This window comes from Lissotriton helveticus, chromosome 7 (genome assembly GCF_964261635.1).
Source record: "Lissotriton helveticus chromosome 7, aLisHel1.1, whole genome shotgun sequence".
NCBI classification, from domain to species: Eukaryota; Metazoa; Chordata; class Amphibia; order Caudata; family Salamandridae; genus Lissotriton; species Lissotriton helveticus.
In genome coordinates, this window is record NC_136068.1 from 898416715 (window position 1) to 898443709 (window position 26995).

General features: G+C 42.4%; 1 protein-coding gene across 2 annotated transcripts in view; it reads right to left on the bottom strand.

The window, feature by feature from the left end:
• Positions 1 to 26995, bottom strand: part of CCNG1 (cyclin G1) — a 40036-nt gene that overhangs the window by 2382 nt on the left and 10659 nt on the right. For both annotated transcript variants that reach the window (XM_078653405.1, XM_078653406.1), the window contains 4 exons: positions 10948 to 11201; positions 10295 to 10373; positions 8593 to 8691; positions 992 to 1203 (listed from right to left, as the gene is read on the bottom strand). In XM_078653405.1, coding sequence (XP_078509531.1) covers positions 1012 to 1203; positions 8593 to 8691; positions 10295 to 10373; positions 10948 to 11201 — 624 coding nt within the window. In that variant the 3' untranslated portion in view covers positions 992 to 1011. The remainder of the gene's footprint in view (positions 1 to 991; positions 1204 to 8592; positions 8692 to 10294; positions 10374 to 10947; positions 11202 to 26995) is intronic.

Consider the following 26995-nt stretch of genomic DNA (forward strand, 5'->3'; position numbering starts at 1 on the left):
ACTAGAAGTCAAAACGAGATTTATTCCAAACCTATGAGTTTCAGGCCAAAAGTAAAAGAAAACCAAGTATGTCAAAAGGGACTGCTGTACAAGCTTTATGTGGGTGTTTACAGCTAAAGATGGAAGCATTTGATTCAGCTACTGGACTAGAGCACCCCCACTTAAAGGACAACTGGGTTGCTGCACAGGCCCAGTTCCTTTCTGATGGTGCAATATCTGGATTAGAAGCACACATTCAATGTCTGCTCGACCAGCTTGCTGGTGTACCATTTTAAAAAGTAGGAAAAGGCTATCCATGAACCACATTGCACAGCCATTTTACATTCTAAAAATACATGCTATATTGTGGGAGCTAGCAAATCCGTTTATTTTTGGTGGAATGTTCTTGAAAACATTTTTTAACCCCTTCGCTGCGGGGGCAATTCCCCCGCTGTGCTGGGGGAGGGGGATTGAGCACAGCGCCTGCATGCTCATGACTAGCTCAGCTCCTCATGAGGCACGGCGCTCCTGTGCTCATGACGAGCTGAGCTCGTCACAGGTGCACCGGCTCCCGTGGAACGCTCAGCACAGCAGGGGAATTCTCCCCGCACCTGAGCGTTCCACGGCTCATGACGAGCTGAGCTCGTCATGAGCATGGTAAAGGTTAACCATATTACTTTACCGGCAATTTCTACTGCTGGCTATTTTAGACTGGACCAGGACATTGGCAACTTGAGGGGCGTGTGCATTAGTAAAGCTCCGGCTGACCTCCTGCTCAAACCGGCCAAGACTAAAACGTCAAAGCAAGTTTCCTCTAAAGTTGTTGGTGGCACTGGAGTGCTACACACACTGTGTGGAACTAGCTTTACCAATACGTTAAAATCAGTGGCACGGCTATAGCCGAAGTCACTATAGCCTCTACCAGTTATCTTCCACGACTACAAGTTTGGAACTTAGACCTTTGCGGTTTATTTCAACAAAAATTGTTAGCTAGAATACATATGTAACTTACTGTATTGGAGTCAGAGCATGCTAGAAGCTGCTCTCTGGAATCGTTGGAAGGTGTTCCATCCGGTAGAAACTGTGCCGTAGTTGTCGTGCTGTACGCCCAGACACAATCCACTTCAGTTTTTGGACATTTGGTTTTGAACACTTGGTAGATGAATATTCTGCTAAACACTTTGACACCATCTCCTTCCAAACTAACAAATCTCGGCTAATTATCTATAGTGATGGAAGAAAAATAAAAGGATGACGCAAAACTTAAAAACAAATCCAAGACCAGAATATGCAATGACCTTCAACCAAAGCAACTTGTGCAACACAGTCAAACCAAAAGGCAGCAATCATAATCATAAGCTACAGCATTTGCCAAAGCACCAACTCCCATGTTCACAAAAACGTCAGGTTCCATCTCAATGCAGTTTTCTGTATGTTCAAGTTGGATAGTGAAATAACCAATTATATATACACATGCTTCTACCTAGCAAAGCATATATGCCTCCATAGAAACCACAAGCTCAGTTTCTGCATTACCCAGTGTACCATTCAGTCTCAGTGCATTCCAGGGGCACTAGGCTGTCTGAGGCCAGACAGAAAACTAACCTCTGTGTAAGCAAGATCTACATGACAGGAAGCTCTGCTACACAGGGTTGTTATGAAATGGAGTAAAAGAATTAACCACATCTACAGTTTTGCCATCAAAGTGTTCAGAAGCAACTTCAGAACGCGATGCTGCATGAATCACTATACCCATAAAATGGCATTAAATCCATAACTCAGGCTGGGCAAACACTAATTTAGTGCCCACTCAAAACCGTGGTGCCAATATTGTTCGTAAAGTCTTTTTACATCTTTTAGCTGAAATTCCAACTCAATCACAGCTTTCAACAACCTTGCTAGCCCCCCGAATTCAAATGTGACCGACAATGGGCACAAAAAAAGTTTTCAAAAAATGGATGAGTTGGTAAGAGTCCACTTGCTGGACACGTATGACTAAGTGATTTACACTTTGTTCCTTCCCTGTAAAAGGTGTTAAAATCACTTTGAAGTAGACGGCCATCCACTGTTGTGCAGGTTTGAGATGGCCAAATACACCCTACTGATCTTTAAACACATGACTGTGGTCCCTCCCTCAGTAATGATATAGTAGTTACCTTCAAGAAACCCTTTAATGGCAGAGTGGCAGTTCAGAACTAGTTTAAGCTTTGTAATGCACATGGCTGCCTTAGCAACGAGGCGTCCCAGCGCAACCAGAAACCAAAAACAGAAGCAGGAGAGACCAAACCTAGAAATTAGACATCAAATATTGGGAACAACCAGGTTTGTATGGCTTTACGAAACACTAAGAGATTAGGAACATCTCGAATGTGAGCTGGGAGCGAGTTCCAGAGTTTTGCCGCTAAAAGGCGAAAAGAGCGGCCCCCTGCCCGTCGCTCTCCGGACTGGAGGAACACAAACAAGCGCTGGGTCAGCAGATCACAATGCACGCCCAGGCACATAGGGCATCAACAGGCAGAATAGCCCAGAATGCATCAAAATCTTATGTGAAATGCACAATACCTTAAACTGAATGCGCTTTTTGATGGGCAGCCAATGAAGCTTGGGGAGCAACCGAGCAAGATCTAGTTAAGGCCACCAGAAGACGCGCCGCCGCGTTCTGTACCCTCTGTAGGCGTTTAATGATGGCTTTGTTAGCGCCTAAGTATAGAGAGTTACCATAATCAAGCCTGGAGAGAATGGACGCCTGCACAATAGTCTGACGAACTCTAGGAGGGAAAAAACCAAGCAAGGGTCTCAACCCTCGCAAGAGCCCAAAACAGACAGCGGCAACAGCTTTGGACTGCTTCTCAAAAGTCAATCCGCTGTCGAACCACCAGCCCAAGTTCTTCACAGCCTCCTTAGGTAACGGGGCAGGTTGGAGTTGGTCCGGCCACGACTGCTCAGACCATAACTCCCAATCCTTTCTAAACAGTAAAATATCAGATTTACTGGCATGTGACTGGAAACAGTTTGCCATCATCCAATCTGAGATGGCCAACAGATCCTCCTTAAACTTCTCCAAGTTGGCACTACAGTTTTTAGAACAGGCAATTACCAACTGGGTGTCGTCAGCATACAACACCAAGGACAGCCCCCTGCCTATTGCCACTTCTGCCAAGGGTCTCACAGAGAATGAACAAAAGAGGGCTTAAAATAGAACCCGGTGATACCCCCTGGCACAGGGCATATTCCTGGAAATGGAAAGATGGTACTGAGACCTGGAAGGACCGCTCCTCTAAAAAGGACCAAATCCATGGGGTCTAACAAGTGGCCAGCCACATGTGTACCCTCAAGAACATGTTGCGACAACTGGAAGGCTTCTAAGTCTGCCAAAAAAACTGGCGATCTCAGCCTCCCCCCCCCCCTTCTCAAAGTGAAGGTTGAGATGCCCCAATATGGTAAAATTTGCGGCCTTACTGGCCAATTTTACTCAATAGATCTTCTTTAAACAGACCAGAGGGCCCGGGGGGGGGGGGGGGTCTGTAAATTAAAAGACCAGACATTGTGAAATTACAACTAGGACTGATTTTAAACAAAGCACTTTCGCAGCCCGCTATCTTCTCCTTGCCCAGGCTGACAGTATAGGCTTCCTTGGCCACCACTGCGATACCGCAGATTTAGTTTCCCACTGCTGTGAGGCCTACTCCTTTCATAGGCTAGCATTGGGAATTCCCTTATATGCTTGTAAGTGGCAATATCTGATCTGAAAGGAGTAGCATTGCCATGATAAGAATGGTAGCTATAAAAACTGCTTGCAGGTGATTTTACACTACTATTTTAGAAAACACCACTTTTAGAAAGTAGGCATTTCTGTGCTCATGACTGCTTTGCAGCCCGACTCCAATACATGTCTGGGACTGGGTGACAGCTGCACTTTGCTTGTACTTTCCAGACAACCATCACACATGAAGGGTGGTGTGTGACAGGGTTAAATTGGCATTCATCTGTATATGGATGGCTCTCCTGGGTTGGAGGGGGTATTCATAATTACATTTGTATAGGCTGTGCCCTTCCCTCACACAAAGGGCTGATTTATCACCTACCGATGCCTGGAGCCAGGGCTGGGTTGGAAGAATTGCACAACACTCCAGTCACCTCTTGAACAAGACATTTTGGAGTTCTTAGTCATTCATAATCTTTATTTCGGTACATTAGTACCATAAAAGATGCATTAAAAAAACATACATATGCATTAAAACAGGATTAACATTATTGCAAATACCAAATGAAATAAAGTGCAGTTCAATAATGTTACAGGAAGACAATTGCGGGGGCGATCATCATTACATTTAAAACCTGATTAAATAGATTAAAAAGGCATATGTACAAGTAAAAACGAGATTAAAAATAAATCCATAATTATTCTGGACGATCTAACACTAGTAATGATTAAAATATTTTTTATATGTACACTATGTATTCATTAATATATTAAAAAATATTTTAGCATGGGGCAACTCTTGGATTTCAAAAAAGGAGTTTCTACTAAAGTCTCAGACCCGCTTTGGCTCTTATAAAATGTATAGCTAACAAAAACCTACTAATACCAAAAATAGTGACCTGACTGGAATCAGTCTTTAGAATCCTTCCTGCCTCTTTGTATGATCTTACACCTATATGTAAGCAGAGAGGTCTGATCCATCTTTTTCTGGGGGCCGCATAAGCCAAACAAAAGAACTAAATGTGCAAATCATCTTCCTTAAATTCGTCTGAGCATAAAGTGCATAGATTACTATCATTTGACCACCTTGCTACACTTGTACTTATCCTCAATATACCATATCTGTATTTCATATAAAGTGTCTTAGCAAGTGGTGGGTATACTTCATCTAAAAAACATTAGTTATGTGCACTATCCTTAAACATAAGGAAGTTGCTCGTTAATGATCCATTTACTTTTTCATTTAACACGCTGTGTACCATATATGCCCAAAACGATGATTTAACATTGTCTTAGAGTTTCGGGTTAAAATTAACAGATCATCCCAGAAATGTGCTAGACCAATCTTGTTTAACCAAGTTCTAACATGTTTAAGCCATGCGATGCTATTACAACAATCCAGTTCCATTATTTTTTAGACTATCCTTATAATTTGACAACTCAGGGGTCGACCAAAGTCTAACCCAGAGCATCAACGGTCTCAGAATCGCACGGTGGTCGGTGCGTTTCATGTTCAGATCTAAAATAAGTGGCATTAGTGGTGTCCTGACAAGTAGTCTTAGAAACACTCTATAAAATGTATTTTCATCAAAGAATTTTTGGACATGGGTCCCCATAGTTCAGCTCTGTATAATGCTGCTGATTGTGCTTTGAACATAAAAACCTCTAAAGCTGGCGAAACTGCTTTGCTAAGACTACTTCCATGCCTTTTCATGATTGGTAACATGTTTTGCGTAAGTATTATTTTACTTTTTTCTATCTGTGTTTTCCATAGTAGGTTAGAATCCAAGGAAACACCCAAACAGCTATAATTCTGAACATGTTTCAATTTTTGGCCATTAGAGTCAAGTTTTCCTTAAAGGTCTTATGTGGGTTTATAGCCATGTACTTAGTTTTGTTGGTGTTAATCTCAAGGGCTTTTTTGCTGCAATACGTTTGGAATGTATTTAGTAGACATTGTAGGCCCTTGGGTGTTTGGGATAAGAGTATGGTATCGTCAGCGAAGAGGAGGGCTGGGACCCTTTCGCCCCCCCAATTTTGGAGAACGATTGTTACAGCCCTCCAAAAAAGATGGTATATCGTTGACAAACAAAACCAGTATGGGTGCCAACACACATCCTTGACACACCCCCTCTTAATCGGTATTGGTCTTGTTAGCTCCCCTCCTGGGCCCCACCCAACTATAGCATAATTGTTTTCATGCAGCTTTATAACCTGCTCTAAAAGGTTGGCTGGTAGCCCTGGACAGCTAAGTGTCTCCCATAACAGTTTTCGAGGGGTTAAAATCAAACGCAGCCGAAGGTCTACAAAGGCTACATATAGAGGGCCCTTTCTTACATTTACATACTTCCCAACACAAGCAGCAAAACCTAAGGACCTGATCTATAGTACTCATTTTGGCTCTAAACCCTGCTTGGAACGTTGAGAGCACCGCTTTTTCCTCCATCCAGATATTTATGAGATTTAAAATATGCCTTGCATAAATATTCTGTAAAATATCAATTAAACTGTTAGGACCATAATTCACAGGATCGCTCCTGTCGCCCTTTTTAAAAATTGTAATGATTTCTGCGCCCCCCCCGCCCCCTCCATGTCTCCGGAAAATCTGCACCCGCAGCTACAGCATTACATAAACTGTTAATATAGGGGTCCAAGATACTGATTTCGTGTTTGTATAAATCTCCCGGAATTTTGTCTAATCCGGGGGCCTTCCCATTTTTAACTCATTAGCCAGTTCAGTTTCCTGTAGGTCAAAATCGAATGTATCTTCACTTGGGTTCAGCAATAACTCAGCCTCAGGAAAAAAACAATCTTCCTAGGGAGCATCATACAACTTAGTGAAATGCTCGATCCAAGTGGTCTCATCAAGGAAGACCTCCCTCGATCCTCTCTTTTGTTTCCTTTGGCCACTATTTTCCAAAATAACATTTGGTCACTGTTCTCCGCCGCAGTTAGCATATTGTACCAAATCTCTTCGTCCCAAGAGGCTTTCGCCTTCTCTTGTATTCTCCTGTATTTTAGCCTAGCCTCTTTAACTATCAACATATTGTTATTTTTTATTGCATGAACTAAGTCGGCCTTTGAGATGCGACATTCCTGGTTATACCAGGATTTCCCTGCCAACTGGGGATTACTATCTCTACCAGTCTTTGTTTTTTTTGGTAACTAACGGGATAAGTGCTTTGAAAAACCCCATGTGTGAATCTGGGAATGTGCTCTCAACTTGTGCAACCTCATATGTGCCAAAAATGTTAGCAAAAGTACTATAAACGTTTGCCAACAATTAGTCATGCTCCAACATGTACGCCCATTTCACTGAACGACGGTTATTGCTAACTATGATATCATCTGGGCTTGGAGTTTACGTACAAGGGATTTGGCCAAGATTTGAGACTCCGATTGGACTTGTAACCAGACCTTGCTTGATTTATATGCCTCACAGTGCTAAAGGACTGCTGTGCTGCCAGTAGAAACCGCCAGTCATGTGGACGGCTTTGCTGTTTTGGCCTACTGCTTGCTGCGCAGAAGGAGGGGCCGCCATTCTGCAACTAATTTTAGATGTGCTGGCCTGCTGCCTGTCACCTTGCCCTGTGCTCACTGCTAATGCTCTCCAAAGGCACAGCTTGACACCATTCCCTTGTTCTTTAAGAATCTCCGGCCCAGGCAAGACTCTGCTTCATCACTGCCTTGTAACCTAGAGTCCAGCAACTATAAGTGTGAAGTCAGCACGTGCTGAGCATTTCTCTTTGTCAAACAGCATGTGGTTGACTAACGCAAAAGTGGAAGTCCGAACTGCACCAATATGGGTTACAACCTTGTGTTGGCAGATTACAGCGCTGCCGGAGTTCCAGCTGCCAACAGAAAGTAAGCAGGGCATGACTGTCAGACAGGACGTGGGGAGTAGAGCCATGCCAGAGGCCACCATGGTACTATCTTTTGTAGCAGAGTGTGGCACCCGGGTATAGAGAGGGTGTGCAGAGCAGCCTAAATTCTCAAAGTCGCCCAATGTGTTCACGGGCAGCTCAGTTTTTACATTGACAGCCGTCTGAGAGGCCCTGGAGTTGCTACAGCCTCAGGACGGCATTATTGCTGTACAAGAGGGCCTTGGTCAATAGCTGCACTGTGTGTTAGCAGGCAGCTGCCTTGCTTATTTTCATGCAGGGGAATGCGTGAGGTCTCCCTGCTGGATTTCCCAGCGTGTGCCCCCCCCCCCTTGGGTCCTGCCTTTGGCAATTGTTATTTGTGGCAATTCGGAGTGAGCCATCAACCGAGGTCCCATCAGAATGTGACACATTCAGAAACAATTACTGTATTGAAGGTAAATCGGCATAAGGCGCTTGGATGCCCTACATTTGGAGCCAAATTACCACAAAGTCTAATAGGAGTGCAGGTGTGCTGCACCCTGTGTTCATCATGATTTATAGTTATGAATCTAACTTAGCTGCTTATTTTCAAACCCTGATGTTATAATGTATGTTTTGATTCCTGCATGGTTATGGTGAGTACTATCACAGGATTTAAATTCATGTCGTTTTGCTCTTGGAGGTTCAGTACACTATACTATATTTTTTATATAATATTATGTGGGGTCTTTTGTGGTTTATTCATTGTGTTTCACAAATTCTTTACACATGGTTTCTGATAAGCCTTCCTCATCTGCGCCAAGCTACCAGAAGGTGAGTACAGGTTATATTTGGGTGTAACTGACTTGCCCCGACTAGAGTGGTGGGCTCTGCCTGGCATATGGGCATACCCCAGCAAGTCAGAAACCATTTCTTACAGTGATACAGATGTGCAGAAATAGCCTCCCACTGCAGCACATCCAAACACTAAAAAGCCAATTAAAACCAGAGTAACTCCTGCTGCAAGTCCTTCTGTCACTTAATTGACTGGATACGGTCAGTGCTTACCTTGGAATGCTTCTGGAGGCCTTCTACAGCGTCTGTCAACTCATGTAGCTTCTGCTCTTGAATTTCCAGTGCCATTATGGAAAGAGCCAACACAGAGGGCTAAGAAAAAAACACAAGCAAGCACTGGTCTTCAGATTTCAGAAACCAAAGCAAACAGGTTTGTAACACTTGCTTGTCAAAATACCAGAAGTACTGCAAAAACTGAGTGACATAGGGAGGTGGGGCGAAAATTGGTCAGACATTTCGTTCTAATGCAATTACAGACCATAAGCAACTGAAGACATAGGCAACATTCTTAGCCACCATTCTTTGTGGCATCCTACACATAAAATGCCCTCCCCTCCTTGTCCCACCAAATTTGATTTTTTTTGTTTCAGGTTTTCAGGGTAATCTACACCCAACCGTACAGCCCCAATCAGGGCGAAAATATTCTCAGTATGTTTGTGTTCTGGTTCAGTGAGGACAGTCTGGCAGTTCAGGCTCGACTGTTCCACTGAAGGACAGTCAAGATAGATTTGTATATGACTTGGTCCAAGCTAAGGTGTCATCGTGAACTAAAATTAGGAGTTGGAATGCTACCCCAAGCGATGGTTATGCTTATTACAAGCATTCCTCCAGCACTTGTGTGTTTGATGTAATTTCTACCCAAACCAGAGGCCATTGAAAAAGGCTGTCAGAGTATACTAGTCTGAAGGTTTTTCCTTATCTAATGCTACCTCTGAAATAGTAATAAATTACTAAATCTAGATTTGAATTGCGCCGCAGGAATTAGGTTTATCTTTTTTCTATCGGCATATAGGTCACATCATATCCACAAAAGTGAGAAAAAATAAATACACTTGACTTTCAAGCGTTGCTTATAAAATACTAAAGGGGATAACATTTACAAAAAACATTTTAATTCAATTCTCATAACGGCATATTTTGCATAGTAGTTAACCAATCAAATATGTGAAACATTCTTATTAGGATTACCTACACTCAGATCTTTGCAAACCATCTGTGCAATGCCGAGAAGAGAGTAAAAACAGCAAGTGGTCACTGTGTCAAGGGCCAAAGCTGAATGTAGTTTGAACAGGAACAGTAGTTTCAGTCTTCCCACGGAGTAATTGTCAACGCTTCGACCCTTGTCTCTTGTGGACAGATGGCCAATGGATTGTGTACACAGAACGAGAAGACTGGAATTAAAGAGGTTTTAACAGAGCTGGGACCAATCAGTGATGTACAGGATTGAAGAATGTGTTAGCTCTCACAGGCAACAGAGAGGCTGCGTACCGGGGATGGGCAATTCACATGGTCATACAGAGACTAGTGCATGGACAGCAGCAAAGTCCACCTATGAAAAGGAAACTAGCCCGGCAATAGGCCTGCCACCAGGTGTAGGTGTGTGTGTGTGTGTGTGTGTGTGGGGGGGGGGGGCGGGGTAGTGAGTGCGTTTTGAAACAGACTTCTTTCCATAGTCCATCATGAAGTGTGGCAGCCTTTGGCATTAAATATATCGTTTCATTGAACATGCATTGCTTTGTGAAGTTATGCAGTCTAAGGTGCTGGTAAAGAGGAGATCTGTGAAGGGAAATAATCACACCAAAAAAAGTACAAGTAAACCTTTATACTTCACTCTCCACTGGGTCTTGAATACAAATAGGAGGTACGAGCCACCACCTGAAAATGATTTGATTTCAAAAAGGACTGCTTTACTCACCTTAGCTTTGGAGAAAAGTAGTCTGCAGTGGCAAGCTTTAAGATGTGCTTCAAGCCTTTCAAAGCAGAAGTTCTTTTTTCTAAAAAATACACAAAGACACAAATAATCAAACGGCAAGTACTACAATAAATCATGTTCTAAAACGATTGCACTTCCATTTATAAACTACTGAAACAAGGTAAGTCATTAATTGGTTTATTTGAAACTTGATATACCAAACCATATGCACACTTAATGTATAGGCTACATATATCTATATATGCACACACCCACAAATATAAATCCCTAGTTATTAGAACCTTGGTGGGGTTTTTTGTGTTTTTTTAAATGGTAACTATAACACTTGGGTTACAAACCCTTCACTTGCGCCAGCGAAGTAATCCAACACCCTTATGGTGCAAATACTGAGGAAGTTGTTTTGCACAATCTTTAAAAGGTCAGATGGATCCACAGGCCGCCAACATAATATTTACCCTTCAGATATGCAAGTATTAACAGGGACTGCAACAGTGGACAAGAGGACCATCAGAATAAGTGCAAATAAGCAAACTTGTGCCGAATGAAATGTTCTACAGTTAACACAGGCTTAGCTGCACACAAACTCACTAAAAGCAGTAAAACAAATACAACTGCATAAGTCAGCAAGGCATTACCTTTCAAAATCTAAATTCTCGTAGACAAGTGAATGATAAAGTTGTAAAAAATGATATGCAGTTGTAGATTTAACTTTCCAACTCAGTTTCTCTACGACAATCTTCTCCATTCTCATCATATCACAAACTGTGAACTTATACTGGCTGATTCGGATGAGATCGGTGGCTAAAGGCACGTTCTTTTCCTCCTCTGTTCCTTTGACAGCCAGGTAAAAGCAACTTAAGCCAACACAACCCAGATGCTTTGGCTGTACCTAAAAGAAAAAACAAGCTTGTTATTAAGGTGCTTTACAAACACCAAATGGCGAAGCAAAAAATGCCAGTATTAAGTAAACTGGGGCGGATTGAATAACCAAATATTCACAGCATAGTACAATAAATGTTCTGGGTGTCATGCCAACTCAAACCTTCTGGCTACAGGGCTTTAGATAGGTGCTCCTTAACTTAAAGTTCAATACACAAAAAGCGTGTTAGTTTCCTGGTATACATCGCTATAAGATTAATAAAATGATTAAGTCTTTAATTTAACAAGGGAGAAAGGCGATAGAGTGGATCAAAATGGGTCCAAGGTGTCACAGCAGATCACCTTTACAATATAGGAGTCAAGTGAATAGACTAAAATAATTCCTCAAAACAAATATGCTCCATCACATGTATGCACGAAGCGTCTACATAACGACCCCTTGAAAAACTAAGAACAGTCCCATCTTACAGCGCAACCATAAGGTATACCGTAGAAATATTCCATTCCTTCAACTCTAGTTCGACTTACGATTTCATCACTAAGCCACGTGCTCGGCACATCCAGGCCCACTGAACTCTTTAAATACAGCTAGTTCTAAAGATTAACTAACAATTGTATTGGCAGGAGCTGGAAATGTGGTAGCACGGAACTTAATAAGGAGAAAAAAAAAAAAGATCCAATTGACAGTAAAGGCAGCACAAACCCATCAATTAAATTCATGGATATGCTGGACTTGCACTTAAAGCCCATTCGCTACCAATCAACATAACCCTGTTGAAGTGAGTCTAGGATAAACTGGCTGAGTGGTGGAACACCAATTGTTTTTTTGCCCAATGGACTCGCTGGACACCCCCTGCCAGAACACAGTACAACTGGACAATCACATTTAGCCCCATATCCCCCACAACACAAAGAAAGAACTGTTACAAACTTTATGATGCATTATCCCTTCAAACTATAATTAACAGGCCCGAATTGAGGTCTGGCCATGGCCAGTGATAGAACTAGCTTCAGACAGTTCTCTGCTGTTCACCACTCGGGAAGATGCAGCTTTTAGCAAGATTAGAATGCCATTAAGTTTTATTCATTGAAAGTGTACCTTCGTGTGTAGCAGGGGAGCAGTTGTTTCGGGTTGAAGACGTGCAACTACTGGATCCGATCAGCAGGCATTAATGAAGGCATTAATGAAGGATTATTACTTGCGAATTTTTAGCGGGAATGCCTCAGACCATTCAAGCTACTGTAAGCAGTGTTGATTTAACAACTGGTCTTGCTTAACATTTTTTGGCTTCCTGCTTTGAACCATTTGCTTTGCTCAACAGTCATTGGACCTCAATAGTTCATCGGGTCTTATACCAGATGGCTCTAGTGTTGGGGGTATCAAAACGCTGTAGATGTTTCAGGTATAACTGGTGTTTAATTAAGTTTTTGCATTTCCTTTCTAACACGGTGAATATTCCTTCGCCCATACAGTATGCTAAACTTAAGCAAGCTCACTTCAAGAGGAACCAAAGGAAAAAGGCTTCATCAGCCAGACGTCATCCAACTTGGAAATTAAACAGAGGCTCAAGAGCGCTCGCTCGAAACCCAGAGTTAATTGAGAATTAGTGGCAGTTTTAAGCTTCATAGGAACAGGTGTGGAGAACAGAATGATTGGCATTTATAAATTAGCAGCACGCCAGAAGTGGTGGAAATCAGCAAGGTAAAAGTAAAAAAAAAAAAAAAAAAAAAAAAAATTAAAATCAAAAACTCGAGGACATGTCACTGTTGCTTAACTTTGAGCAGTTGGTTTTGATTCAAGGTCACTCCATGGAACAGGCCATTTGCTAGGTGTGTGGTAAGCAAGGTCCAATTAAATGCTGTAGAATGGTAATAAGTGCTGGGGTACACGGGGTAGCAGAAACTGAGGATTGAACGGTGGAAGCAAAGGTGTCGGAGTGAGAATATTTTTTAATTGAGAAAACAATCTCTACATGAAAGTATAAGGCTTTAGAGAATCGCGTTTTGTATACGCTAGATATTGTAATAACGAGATCAACTCCTAGGCAGACGTCATGTAGCCGATAAGGTAGCATGGTGAATAAGACTAACAAGCTTTACTCCGCCTCATGTTGGGTGCCTGCTGCAAGCGTGGCTATGCAATAGTGAACAGCAACACCTAACTTGAGCAGTGCAGAAGTCCATGCATTTGAATGTATTTCTTAAAGCCTGGCTCGCGTGAGACTTGGTTTGTGAATACGGTTTTATTGAATGATACTGCTACAACAGCTGAGCAGCAAGGAATTTCTTGTTTGACATTTTTTAAGTTCACGGTGCTCGCTCCTTTCTGTGGAAAGTGCTGAGCTCATTAAAGTAGCCTAGAGAAGCGTGCTGCCAGTGAGATGTACATGCTGTTAACAGGCTACGGATACAAGCACAGTCTCACTCTTCTGGGCCTGTGTTTTCAGTGTGAGGGACGAGCTATTCTGCAAATTCAAATTCAAAACCTATTGCCCACATTATTGCTATGGTATCACTGGACAGCTCACACTATGATGCTCCTCCAGGAAAGCCTCGCTCATTTGCTGGAAGAAACCTTACAGCTCATTGGATGTTGAGCGTAGGTAGGGAGGTTACAGGCGAACGACTGAAATGCCTACAACATTGACCTATCACAAGCAACGTTTGGGTGCAACTCAAATGCCCAATCAAAGGCAATGTTTGGGTGCGACAATCATGCCCCATCACCAGTAACTCACATGGTCCAACACAAGCACGTTGAAGTACATGTTTAGGAGCCATTGAATTTCCCCATACGTTGCCAGTGTATACCCTCCTAGGCAACAAGTCACATAGCCGGTAATGTAGAAAATAGGAAGATTTTATTGTAAAGAATATGTTCAGATTACAGGTAGATACGTTGGTAAATGCATAGCCCCACCAGGAGAAGCCTGCTGCTGCTCAGCCCAGCCCACTCTCAAACTGATCTCTCAATGCATACATTCACATTCTAGGACATCACTCACTGAGCAGCAGAGATCTGGTTACGAAGGAGAGGATGCATGGCAACAAAACAAGAATAGGGCGAGAAATCAATCAAGGGATTGGGACATTGGGAGCTATATAAAAGGGATAGAGTAGGAGATTGTATAGGTCACTGAAATTAGGTATTTGCTAGGACGGCTATAACAGGCTGGTAAACCTAGTTTACCACGAATGCAAAATCACGTGTGCCATTACAGCTCAAGTCGGAACATCAACTTACTGTAGGGGGTAGATGGTGTTGCATTTAAAATCCTTCCCTACTGTTGCACGGACTAGAGTTGGAATAGTAAATTATACTATTCCAAAATCCAGCACCCCCCTACAGCAAGTCGTTATTCAGACTTTAATTTTAATGGTATGAGAGGTAACATGGTCGTTGTAACAACCGCGTTGTAATGGCATGCGTGGTAAACGCATGTGAACTAAAGTGGCATATTCTAGCAGGCCGCACTCAACCTTCTTAAAGGGTCTTCTTCACTTAGGATTATGATGGCAAGTGAATATTGGATTTGGTTTTGGGGGGGGGAGGTGTGGGGGGACTGGGGGAGAATCCATCACCACCATATAATCACGACAAGGGGCACAATCCAAAGTGTCAAACTTGAGAAACAATAGGGAATGGTTTCAAAAGGAGTCCAAACAAGTTCTGGCCACTGACTTCAGCATCCAGATAGTTAGAAAAAGATCTGGAACGATTTGTCCATGTGCAAGTCACACAGCATTTAGATACAGGGTGGTTAATGCCCAACTGTTGTGTGCAAACAGAGATGGCAATACCATGAGCAACATTGTTAGAATCTTCGTTGTATGGTTGAAGAATGCATTAAACCAGATTGTTTTTTGGCAGGTTTTACAACATTAAAACCCGCCAAAAAACAAACACCCAATTCTGCTAAGTATCCCTTGAAACAGTAAACCGTTCCACAAACTTTTTAACAGCACACAAGGGGCCCTATTTATGGAGAATGGTCCATTAACCCCTCCTGTGCTCATGACGAGGTCAGCTCGTCATGAGCCAGGGCGCTCGTGTGCTCATGACGAGCTGAGCTCTTCAGGACCGTTGGAACGCTCGCCTGCTGGGCTGATTCCCCTGCTGTGCTGAGCGTTCCATTAAACGGGCGCAGTCATGACAAGCACACGAGCACCGTGGCTCATGACGAGCTGAGCTCGTCATGAGCACCGGGGCGCTGTGCGCGCCACCCCTCCCCCGCCCAGCGGGGGAAACAGCCCAGCAGCGAAGGGGTTAATGAGCAGATTAAGAAACCGCACAATAAATTGAATGGTTTGGTATCCTGAGACATCAGGCCACCAAGGAGATATGCAGATTTCAGGCATGTTCAATAGAGCTGGGCAATATGTAAAAAGTATGGTCCTAATATGATTAAATTGGTGCCATGGTTTATGATTGACAGCAGGGAAGTCTATGTCAAGATTCATCGTGAATGTTTAAGGACAAGCCGCATTCTTGGATGACTGAGTTGATTGATTGTAGGGTGGTGTTAATAACCAAACCAAAGTTGGCAAAGACTGGATGTCCAAGAGTGGCAAATGGTTTAGACTAATTGGATGGTTGAAAGGTAAAAATAAGTTTACCTTCAGGACTGGAATGGCTTTGGCATGCTTTGACTGATTTAGACGGTGAAACAATTGAGGCGGACTAAAGAGTTTGAAGTCATGACGGAAAGTCTTGTGCAATTAATAGGTACAGTCAAGGTATGGTATCAGCAGACCATAAGCTCCAGGCAGCCAAACAGATGTAAATGTAAGTGCATATGCCCATTTGCACTCTATTGCCTTCTGCACTCACTAATGTTTAAGCATTCTAGTTGGGTGTAATAACAGGGTAACTTTCTACAAGTCAGTCTTGTTCATCCCTATGTCACCATACAGCAGAATGCTACAGCTATACCCACGCTTCGACTCTGGCAAGCAAGGTTTAGAAAAGGCAGTATTTTCAGAGGTCTGGTGGTGTGGTGGTGAGTGTGCTGTGCTTTAAAAAGGTGTGCGTGTGCTAAGCTACCATTCAAGCTGCCTTCTGTTCAAATACCTGGGCGATTTGGTTTCTTCAGTCTGAGTTAACATTAGAGAAAAATGGTCCGAGTGGTTTTAAACATACAAAGGGTAGGATTCCATTTGGGTGTACGCTATGCTAAACAATACATATAATAAGTCTGCATGTTCCTACCACCACTAGCATTGTATGTGCTTGTTTCTAGCCTATAAGATACTTTCGTATTGGGCAGACAGCTATAGAACGCGCTAGACTTTTTTCAAAGGGATAATTTAATTTGCATTGCACTAAACCTAGTAAAGATGCATCGGTGTTCAAGAGATTCAGAGGGATAGCCTACAAACTTCAGTTTCTTTGTAAACTAAACGAGTTAATGTCCCAAATGAGATGGAATTTCAGTCTAAACATCTACCCAGACAGCATTCTCAACTGGCATGGGTAATAAAATCAATTCGGTGGGCTAGAGGAACGATCCTCCTCTTTCCAGGTCTACCCAAATTGAAGACGCGCAGGCCGCGACATATCTATTTGCCCACTCGCTATGGGAAGCCATATTTGATCAGGTCCAGCTATTTTTAGGACTTACTCGTCTGTTACGGCAAGTGAACTTGAGCTGGAAAGAAACAGGTGTTCTGCTCATTCAGAAAGTGAATGAGCAAGAAAGATTTAGCATTTGCGTCTGATCAAGGACAGAGGTCAAATGCCAGCTTGTCTTTTTACTAATGCTGCTCATCTTATCCTGCAATATGGTGTTTATTTTTCTCTTACTGGAGCTAGAAGAATTTGTAAAGTTAGCCGTCTGACCATCAGTGTGTATTTCCAACACAACATTTAAATATCTTGTAAATTAATAGTCCAACGGTTCAAAACATATCAGGAATTTTTTTTGTAATTCAGAAGTCTGATGCAAAGGCAGATTTAAATAGGAGTAAAACGAATCAGAACACTTAACATGAACTGAGAAACATTTCTGCCCCCGCCTTGATGACAATGCTGTTAATTAACGAAGAGACAAGGCGTATATCATATGTGGCTAGATTTGCATTTCATATGGAGCAAACTTTTGTCTAATAAATCAGCCAAGAGCTTCGTACAGCTGACCGTGCGTATTGGTGCTCATATGTGAAAGTGTGAAGAAAATGGCAGCTATGTGAATTTAAATATTTGCTCAGGATCACATAATTGGAGAGGAAATTATGGGTGAGGAGTATTACATTTAGGCAGAGTGTATTTAAATCACCAGAGCTGCAGGTCTGGTAACATTTGTATGATTGAGAGGCCTGGTTTGGTAAAAGATGCTCTGCAGTCTTTCGTGTTTTCTTTCGTGTTGTAATGAATACCCTGGTGCCAGCCTAGTAAATTCCTTCCGTAACACCAAAAAAAGTTGCCTTACTTTCAATTACAGAAGGATTTCCTGAACGAGAAATTTCAACTACAACTGGCGTTCAATTATCTGCGTTAATCCTTTCAATTTTGGTTACAAAAAAAGACAAAACCGCAAATAAAAAAAAAAAAATAAAAAACACATGGATGCTACTCAATCTCTCTGCAGAGCTGTGCGACCTCTTACAGCTCAAAAGTGTGGGAGTCCATACCTGCCTAGATTTTCCCCAACTAACTATGCCCATCCTCAATGTACCTCAAGTGCCTCTTGATACTGCTCCTTTTATTTCCGTCAACTTTTACAACCTCCCTCTGTCACACATTCTTACGCAACAGTGCCTGAATTAATGTCTTTCTTCAGAATCCTAAGGCTCCCCAGAGATTATTTGTTATATTCTTCTAGTCTAATTAGTTGGATTAAGATGTGGAGCTAAATGGATTTACAAGTTTCAGGTGCCGCTTCTTTGTAAGGATTGTATCTAGTTTGTTGCTCTTAAAAGGATGCACAGACGAACTTGTAAAGAAGCATGTTCGGTAAAAACAAATAGCATACACCTTTGCAGTAAACTAGCACCACAGCCCTCCTAGTTTTTCACTTAATTTGGGAGACTTCAAAATTAATTTCCCACCACAATGAAGTGTTCTGGTTGAACCAAAGGTTTAAGCTGGCTCTAAAGATAGAGCTCTGATATGAAATGGGTTGATATTAGAGTTTAGAGTTAAGAGTTACACTTTACACACTGTAAAGTTCAACGGACATTTAAGGGTGAGAGATGCATTTTCGGAATGGTAGACAACTGACCTGCAACAACATTTGCAACAATTTGTGTAGATTTAGTCCCAGTTACAAAATTAACATTGGCACAGTCCAACTTTAATCCTAGAGTGTCCCTGAAACTAGAAGTTATTTTACAAGTGGAGAAAAGCTGAAGAATCCCTCAGTATAACAAATCGTGAAATGCCTCCTGTTTATCCATAGACATTTTGAAATCGATGAGTGACCCCAACAGGAGAAATGACATAATCCTCCTACATCAAGCCTGATCTGCCCCCCCTCCCCCCCCATTTACTCGAGCTTCTAATTCATCCACGCTTCAACTTTTTGGAACATGTCCCGAATGTAAGCTCTTGTTTCGGATAGCTGTTAAGCCTAAAGAGCATCTATTTATCAGTATTGTGAAAGCTATGCCAAGAGTGTGAAACAACCACCAGATTGGATGTAAATAGACTTCAAACAAGAGGGAATTGGTAAACTTGGAGAAAGCCGCTATTTTCTGTGGAGAGGAGGGGCAACCAAGGGAATGAGAAACTATCCTCCAAATATACCCAGTATTATCTGTCAGCCAAGAAGCCATCAATAGGTTCTGATGATGCTTGAAAAAAAACCAAAAAAAAAACCACAAGGCAGAGTAGTAAAAAAATAAATACATTTAAATAAATATCACATAGCAGAACACAAAATACAGTGTGGACAGCAACTTGAGCCGACAGGGTTCTGCCTTTACGATGCTTATTATGACACACTGGGGAAGATTCATTGGTAGATACCTGCATCAAGGATAGGCCTACAAGGGTGAGCTTGTCAGTTGTGCCGACAAATGCTCTGAGAGCAGTACTGCCCTGGAAGCTCTCTTTTAAACCAGAAATGCCACCCGTTTAATGTTGTTTATTTAGGGAAGCGAAACTGCCTACAAATAATGGAGCACGCATTACAGTAAATACATAGTTAAGACCTTTTCTGTGGAATACATGCCTTGAAACCACTAACATTCGATAGGAAGACTTACACGTTAGAAGAAATAAAATAAAAAACAACTTCCACACGATGATCGCTCATATTAAAAGAAATGGGAGAACAGCCAGCTAAACTTTGTGCCCCAAGCAATGTGCAACTAGTGGGCACGAGCATGGGAAACAGCGCAGCACCTGTATACACTAACACCTTCATGGGTGAGTTTTAAAACACTAACATTTGGACCAACCCAATTTGGAAAAATGACTTGAAATTGTATGTACGTTACATCGACGATTTATTTATCCTTTGGAAAGATACAAGAGAGAATCTTGAGCAAGCTCTCATCACTTTGAATTCAGTCAATCAACGCATTCAGTTTACATGGATAATGGATTCAAAATCTATTACATTTCTAGATGTTCTTATCACATTGAAGGACAACGAAATTATAACAGACATTTTTCGTAAACCAACTGATCGTAACAATGTTACATTATACAAGTTTTCACCAACCATCATTAAAAAAACATTTACCTAAATCTCAATTACTTAGGGTCAAACGTATCACCTCCGACCCTAATATTGCCAAAGTCAGGACAGAAGAAATTATTGATCGCTTCAGAGAAAGAGGTTACCCAGACCAGATCCTGAATATTGCGAAAAACAAGGTAAATGAAGTGGAACGCTTGGATTTATTACAACCTTCCAGAGTCAAGACTGAAAATGACCGTATGGTTATAGTATCAAAGTACTCTAATGTGAGTCTGACATTCAAAAACATAATACTGAAACATTGGCCAATGTTACAACTAGAGTCAGACTTTAAGGACATGTTTAAACCTAGACCTCTATTCGCCTACACACGTGGAAAAAACTTGGGAGAAATACTTAAACAACCTAAGGAACTTTGCCCCACCGCACGAGGAACGAGGCCATGTAACAATTGCAATAATATCATCCTTGGCAACAAAGTAACACACCCAATGAAAGAATATGATATATCTCTGAATGTAACAGCTACCTGCGATACTAACAATCTCATTTACTAAAATGCCCTTGCGGCATGGTATACATTGGGAAGACAGAACGCAAAATCAAGACTCGCCTTAATGAACATAAATCAAATATCAGGACTAAGTCTCAGATCTTCTGTAGCAAGCCATTTCATTGAAATGAACCACAATATCTCAACTTAAATTTATGGTTCTAGAAATTGTTGATAAAAACAGAGGTAAGAGACAATAAAAGGATGCTACTGCAACGTGAAAACCACTGGATTTATAGACTTAATTCACTCAAACCCTACGGACTCAATGAACGCATTGAGTTTGCATGTTACTTGTAAATTGTTATTAATCCAGATTTATGGGATTTCTTATTCTGAACTTCTCCCTGACCGTGTAGGTTTCACAAATTTTCTATGCATCTCCTTTTTTCTCTTCGCCTCACTTTCTGAACCTACTGTTCACCTCTCTTTTTTACATCAAATCATATTCTGTTTAATATTTTGTTTATTACCATGAGTGTATTTTCGTGGATACTTAATGTTTTACTTCAATGTAATACAGAGATATTTTCTCACATTTTCCATACCTTCCCAGTCTCCTTTCGATCCCCACGTTTTTCCGATCACATGACCGCACTACCTTCCGGCTTGCTTTAGGATACTCGGTTCGCTAACCATTAGTTAGGTTACACCCCGATGAACAACCCGATTCCGTGTTGTTACTTTACTAATGAACACTCGTGTATGTAGATTCCTGTACGTCCATTTACTTATACTCAGCAGCGTTTGAGCGGCTTTAGTTGCTAGTTCACACGCGGCACTTTAAATGCTCACTTTTGATTCACACCGCTTTATATTGCATCGACTTCACTTTTGCTGTTTTTATCCATTTCGACCTTGCAGTTACCGGACGATTTTTCTGCCTTTCTAGGCATAATCTTTTCACTTGATCCTCACCATGACGTCTTTCACTCGTGTTTATATTTATTTCCTTCACCAGCACTCGATTCGAACATCCCTTATTAGCCATTGGGTTAAGGTATTAACTCATATCTTTCTCTCCCCTTTTCTCTTTTTATACCGCTAATACATTATACACTTTCTCACGGTACTTCATATGTTGTTTTGATTTAGATGCTCCCCGATGAAGGGCGGTTGCCCGAAATGCATTGGAGCTCAATTTAACCATGTATAACTTTGAAGTTGGATCAAATTATGGTTTTGTATTGAAACCATATTGATTTTGGACTAAAAGCAAATATCAGCGACAAGAAGCAAATAAATTCTTGAACATGACCGTTGTTTTACTTTGTGATTAATAGAGGAGGATTACACCACCACCTCAGTGTGCCCTAAGGGATATCAGTTTCCAATTAATCACACTTTCCAAGCCCATAAGATCCATTGTGTCAGCAAGTCATTAAAAACAAGCATTGGCAAAGCCAATCAGGCTCACTTTGCCAAAGCTTTTGGTTGCTGCTATTGGCTTTCCACTACCGGAGCCTTTTAAAATGCACTAGCACTGAAAGCCAAAATTAGCAACCAGCCATTGTGAAATGTTTTTATACTCCAAGATAGTTGATACATTGTGTGACTGCCATCTTGAAAGTATAGAAAACTAATGTTTGCCCACTTTCAAGATGGCCACCATATTTTGGCACCACATTGTGCCACGCAATGTGGTGGCCACCAGAAAGTATAAGCAGCTCAAGGCAGACGGTGCTAATACCAGTGCCAGCACATTTTAAAAGCATGTGGCATTGGCAAAGCCAATAGAGCCAGCCAGCCACAGTGGAGCAGGAAACGGATATCAAAAAGAGGGCTTGAAGACAAGGGCAAGCAAAATACTGTGCAACACCACCCACGGAATCACCACGCATGAAATCTGTTGCACCATAGAGGAGTCAACAGCATCTCTGACATCAAAACTTAAAGGGTGACAGGGAGTGGTAGTGGTTCGGGAATCAAGGGGAAAAAGTTCTCCAAGTGCTCAATATAGGACAAAATAAAAATTCAATGACATTAAACAGTGGAAAAACAAACTCAGCCAAACAAATAAGTGTGAAGAAATGCTCCGGAGGCAGAACAAACAAGAATAAAGAGGAAGCAATTCATTCAAGAGCAGAGACAGACAGTAAAGCCATTCAATCATGAGAAACGGCCACTCTATGCAGTACTGTATGCAATGTTATTAATGTTTAGCACAGACCGCTGAATCTGTATGTTGCAAGACCTCAAAGAAAATACAAAGAGTAAGAGACCCACGTCCTTACTAGACACAAGCATTTGCGATACAACAGGTCTCGCATTAGAGAATTTGGCATGGTTTATATTTAGCTGGATATGTTTGTTGGTTTGAGTACTGTGTGTTAGGGAATGGCAGGCTTGTAAGCATCTGTGGAATAAGTATGTGTATTATAGCGTTCCCATGCCATGTTTACATTGCCAGTGAGGCTAACAGTAGACCTATACACAGAGACAAACAGAGCCACATGCACGATACACATATCGAGACAAACGCACAGAGACAGACACGCACATAGAAACATACACACAGACAGTCACGCACATAGAGACTGACACACGTATAGACGCACACACAGACAGACACATAGAAACAAAGATGCACACACAGAAGAGACGTACTTACAGAGAAATTCAGATAGAGACGCACACAGAAAAATACACGCAGATAAGAGACATGTACACCGAGACCGATGTGCACCGAGACAGAAACACGCACATAGAGATGCACACACAGACAGATATAGAAACGCGCACACAGCAAAAAACACGCAGACAGATATGCACACAAGATGGGATGTCACTGTTAGGGGATGTCATGACAGGCGTGGGAGGTGGGCTGGCATATACAGGGAAGGACACACATTACAATTTTTTTTAAATTACAAGAGAACAATGGGAAAACACAGAGGGGGTGAACAAATACCAACTAGTGGTATGTGTGCCTGGAGAAATTGTTTACAACAAGGGGTGGTGAAGGACAGAGTCTCTGAATTAAGCAGAATACTCTCACCCAGTCAAGAGATCAGGGCTAGATCCAACACCGTTTTTTAGCTCATTGCACCATCCCAGTTTCAGAACCTGGCTGTATGCAAATTAGTCTGTTCCTGTCCCAGTGCATGATGGGAACAGGTCAAACCAAACTACAAAAGCCAATTCTTACACTGGGAAGGAAACAAGCTTCCGGGGACCGGTTTCTGGCATTACTGCCGTCTTCGGCCCAGCTTGCTTGAATCCTGATGGTGCAATGAGCAAGGGACTCATGTCTGAGTATACCCTTCCACGCTTAGGGTGGACAAAATTATTTACAACAAGGGGTGGTGAGGGACAGAGTCTCTGAATTAAGCAGAATACTCTCACCCAGTCAAGAGATCAGGGCTAGATCCAACACCGTTTTTTAGCTCATTGCACCATCCCAGTTTCAGAACCTGGCTGTATGCAAATTAGTCTGTTCCTGTCCCAGTGCATGATGGGAACAGGTCAAACCAAACTACAAAAGCCAATTCTTACACTGGGAAGGAAACAAGCTTCCGGGGACCGGTTTCTGGCATTACAGCCGTCTTCGGCCCAGCTTGCTTGAATCCTGATGGTGCAATGAGCAATGAGCAAGAAATTGAGCACTGACGGCTGGTGGTGTGTGTGCCTGGAGAAATTGAGCACTGACAGTGCATGGTGTTGTGTGCGCGTGGTGTTGTGTGTGGTGTTGTGCTCGCGTGTGGTGTTGTGCGCCTCGAGCTGGGAATCCTTTTAAATAAAAAGGAGAGGCGCATGCACTGGTGCAGTGTGCGCCTCTGGTTATGCACACAGACACATACTCTCGTGCTCTCACACACCCATACGAACATACTCTCACATCACATACACACAGACTGCTTTGGGGCAGGGAACAGGACATGCCGCTCTCGCCTTGAGACTATATAGTGTTAGATGCGCATGTATCCCGTGAGGCCCTCACAACACAGGCGTGCATGTGTGTGCAAGTATCAATAAGGAATGTGCTACCCACATACAATGCCAGCTGACAGAGGAAGGTGGATAAGGGCACCTTTATTATTGCACTAAAACTCAAGATACAAGGAGGGCTGCTCGGTGCGCACCACACATTGCCACCCAAATCCGTGCCAGTCCTGGAAAAAATACAACCTGCCCACGGATCCACAGGAGTCTGCGCATAATCCAGGGGCGATCTAATGTGATGCTGCACCACAGAATACAGGGGCCACACACAGAGCACACAAACTTCCTGAAGCTTGGATGCCACACACGGAGGGCATGCACATTATCTAAGTTCAGGTGCCATATACAGAGAATGCAGGAATTGCTTTGAGTTTGAATGTCACACACGGAGGACACAGACAGCGCTGGTTGTGCTGCAGCACAGAGTCTAGTTCGGGTGGGAAACACCAAACACACAAACCGCTCTGGTTCGGATGTCACACACACACAGGGTTCTCGCTATCGTTCCTGCAGATCACACAAACTGTCCAGGGTAGGAAATCACCCACAGGAGACACGCAGCGTCACTGGTTCGAAATCCACACAGTACATGGACAGTGTGTGCACAAACTGTCCGTGTACAGAGGCCACGCTGAAAATGCACATGAGTTTTGGCGTGCCGTGGCCACAAGCAAGTGTATGGCACAAACTGTCCTGGTACTGAGTCCGAATGCTATACACAGAGGGCAGACACTGTCCGGATGCGGACGCCACACGCAAATGCACATCTAGATATTAGTTTTGTGGGCAGTTACCAAGAGCTTGCAGACTGTCCGGTCGGAAACAGACCACACAAACTTCGCAGTCTTGAGGGGTTGGGGCGTGCCCCCCAAAGAGCACAGGAAACGTCCAGTGTTCAGACGACGGACGAGAACCCGCGCACACGTCTCCATTGTACATAGCTTTGTTCTCAGAGGTGCATTGCGCACACTGCGGTGCTTTTTAGATACTTTACCAAAAGAACCAAAATTGAGAAATGCACCTAAATATTTGTAAATAGCACTGTCAGCTTTAAAATAAACGTATTTAATCAGAATTAATCATGTGTTTTCAAAGCGTTTGTCATTTTTCATCTCTGCGAATAGTTCCACTTGAGAGCGCTGGATGTTGTTTTACCAGACTCACTAGTAACCACACATCCGCAGACCTCACGAGCACTGGGCACTCACAGACCGCCACGAAAGTCTTTCCTGCTCTTCAAATGCACAGGTTAGAAGTCACGTCATCGAGAATCCACTATCGTTTTTTTCACCATTCCCAGTCTTATTAAATATCCTATAAATCACGCACCCGATGCCTCGCTGTGTTTAATTTTAGAAAACGCGCGTGTATTAAATCGGGTCTTTAGCGGACATGAAGTGGCTTGGCTTTTACAAAGTTATGCTTTTAGCTGTATGTTGCTTTTAGACAAATAACGCGCAGTTATACAAAATCTTTGCCTTTTAACCAATTCTTTTTGTTTATAAACAAAAGCGAAAAAAAATTGCATTAGTCGAACTTGACAAGGTATCCGTAGGTGCTGCATGAGTGCAAACAGAAACAAGTGGCGCGCACATCACGCCTGTGTGGGCACAATCATAGCTCCTCCCACGGCCTATTGGTGTCTATTACGCACTTGGTGAGCGTAATAGACACCAATAGGCCATGGGAGGAGCTATACGCGTGCTTCGGGCCAATTGCATGCAGCCTTTTAGAATAAGACGCACGCAAAGGCCAATGGGGAGCTGAAAAGGAACCGCACATGCACGAGGGTGTGAGATTCCTAGGTCAGCTCACATTCCCCTTTTTTACCTACTAAAGCTCACGCGACTTGCGTGAGCACTGCTACGCAGTGCACCGCAGGTCACGAGACCTAAAAAGTAGTTACCTGGAGAGATAGTACATCAGATCAGCCAACCTCCAAATGCAGTTTTTCAAGAAAATGAAGATTATGATCTGCGCAACAGTTAAAGATTTATTTTTAAAAGTCAGCCTTCCCCAAAAGGTATTTTTTTAATAAGCGTTTCAGCATAGTATTTGTTCAGGGATGTGAAATTCCTATAGCCCGACGCCCAGGACATATTGTTTGGGGTCAAGGGCAGCAAGTTTTAATGTGCACTTTGTCCTTGGGACAAGTAGGCCCAACCCCCTGCAGCACAAACCCTTTGGCTGCCAGTTTACAGTACACATTGTGGATCAGGGAAGGGCATTCTCTACAATTAAGGTAAAGTGTGTGTTATATGTAATATGTGTGTTAATGCTGTTAAAACTTGTATATATGGTTCATTAACGCAAAGCCTTTATTATTAGGGTGAGCACTAAAAGTATATGTTTTAAGCTCAGCCTGCACTACTGACGGTGGTTCCAGTATAAAAGTGTGCACGCATTTTCAAAGTTTAGTAATATGAGGCTCTGTATAATGCACCCAGAATGCTCTGATTATATGCAAATATTTGTAGAGCTTGAAAGTAAGAGTGATGATCCTTTGCTTTCAAAATAAAACGTTCACAAAAAAATGCATTTAAGAAAAGAAAACATTTTACTGTAAGATTTTAGGTACCGTATCTTTGCAGCATCATTTAGTAACATGTTTATGTATGTTAGTATTTCCCAAAAATATTCAGAATGGAATATCAGTTAAGCCAG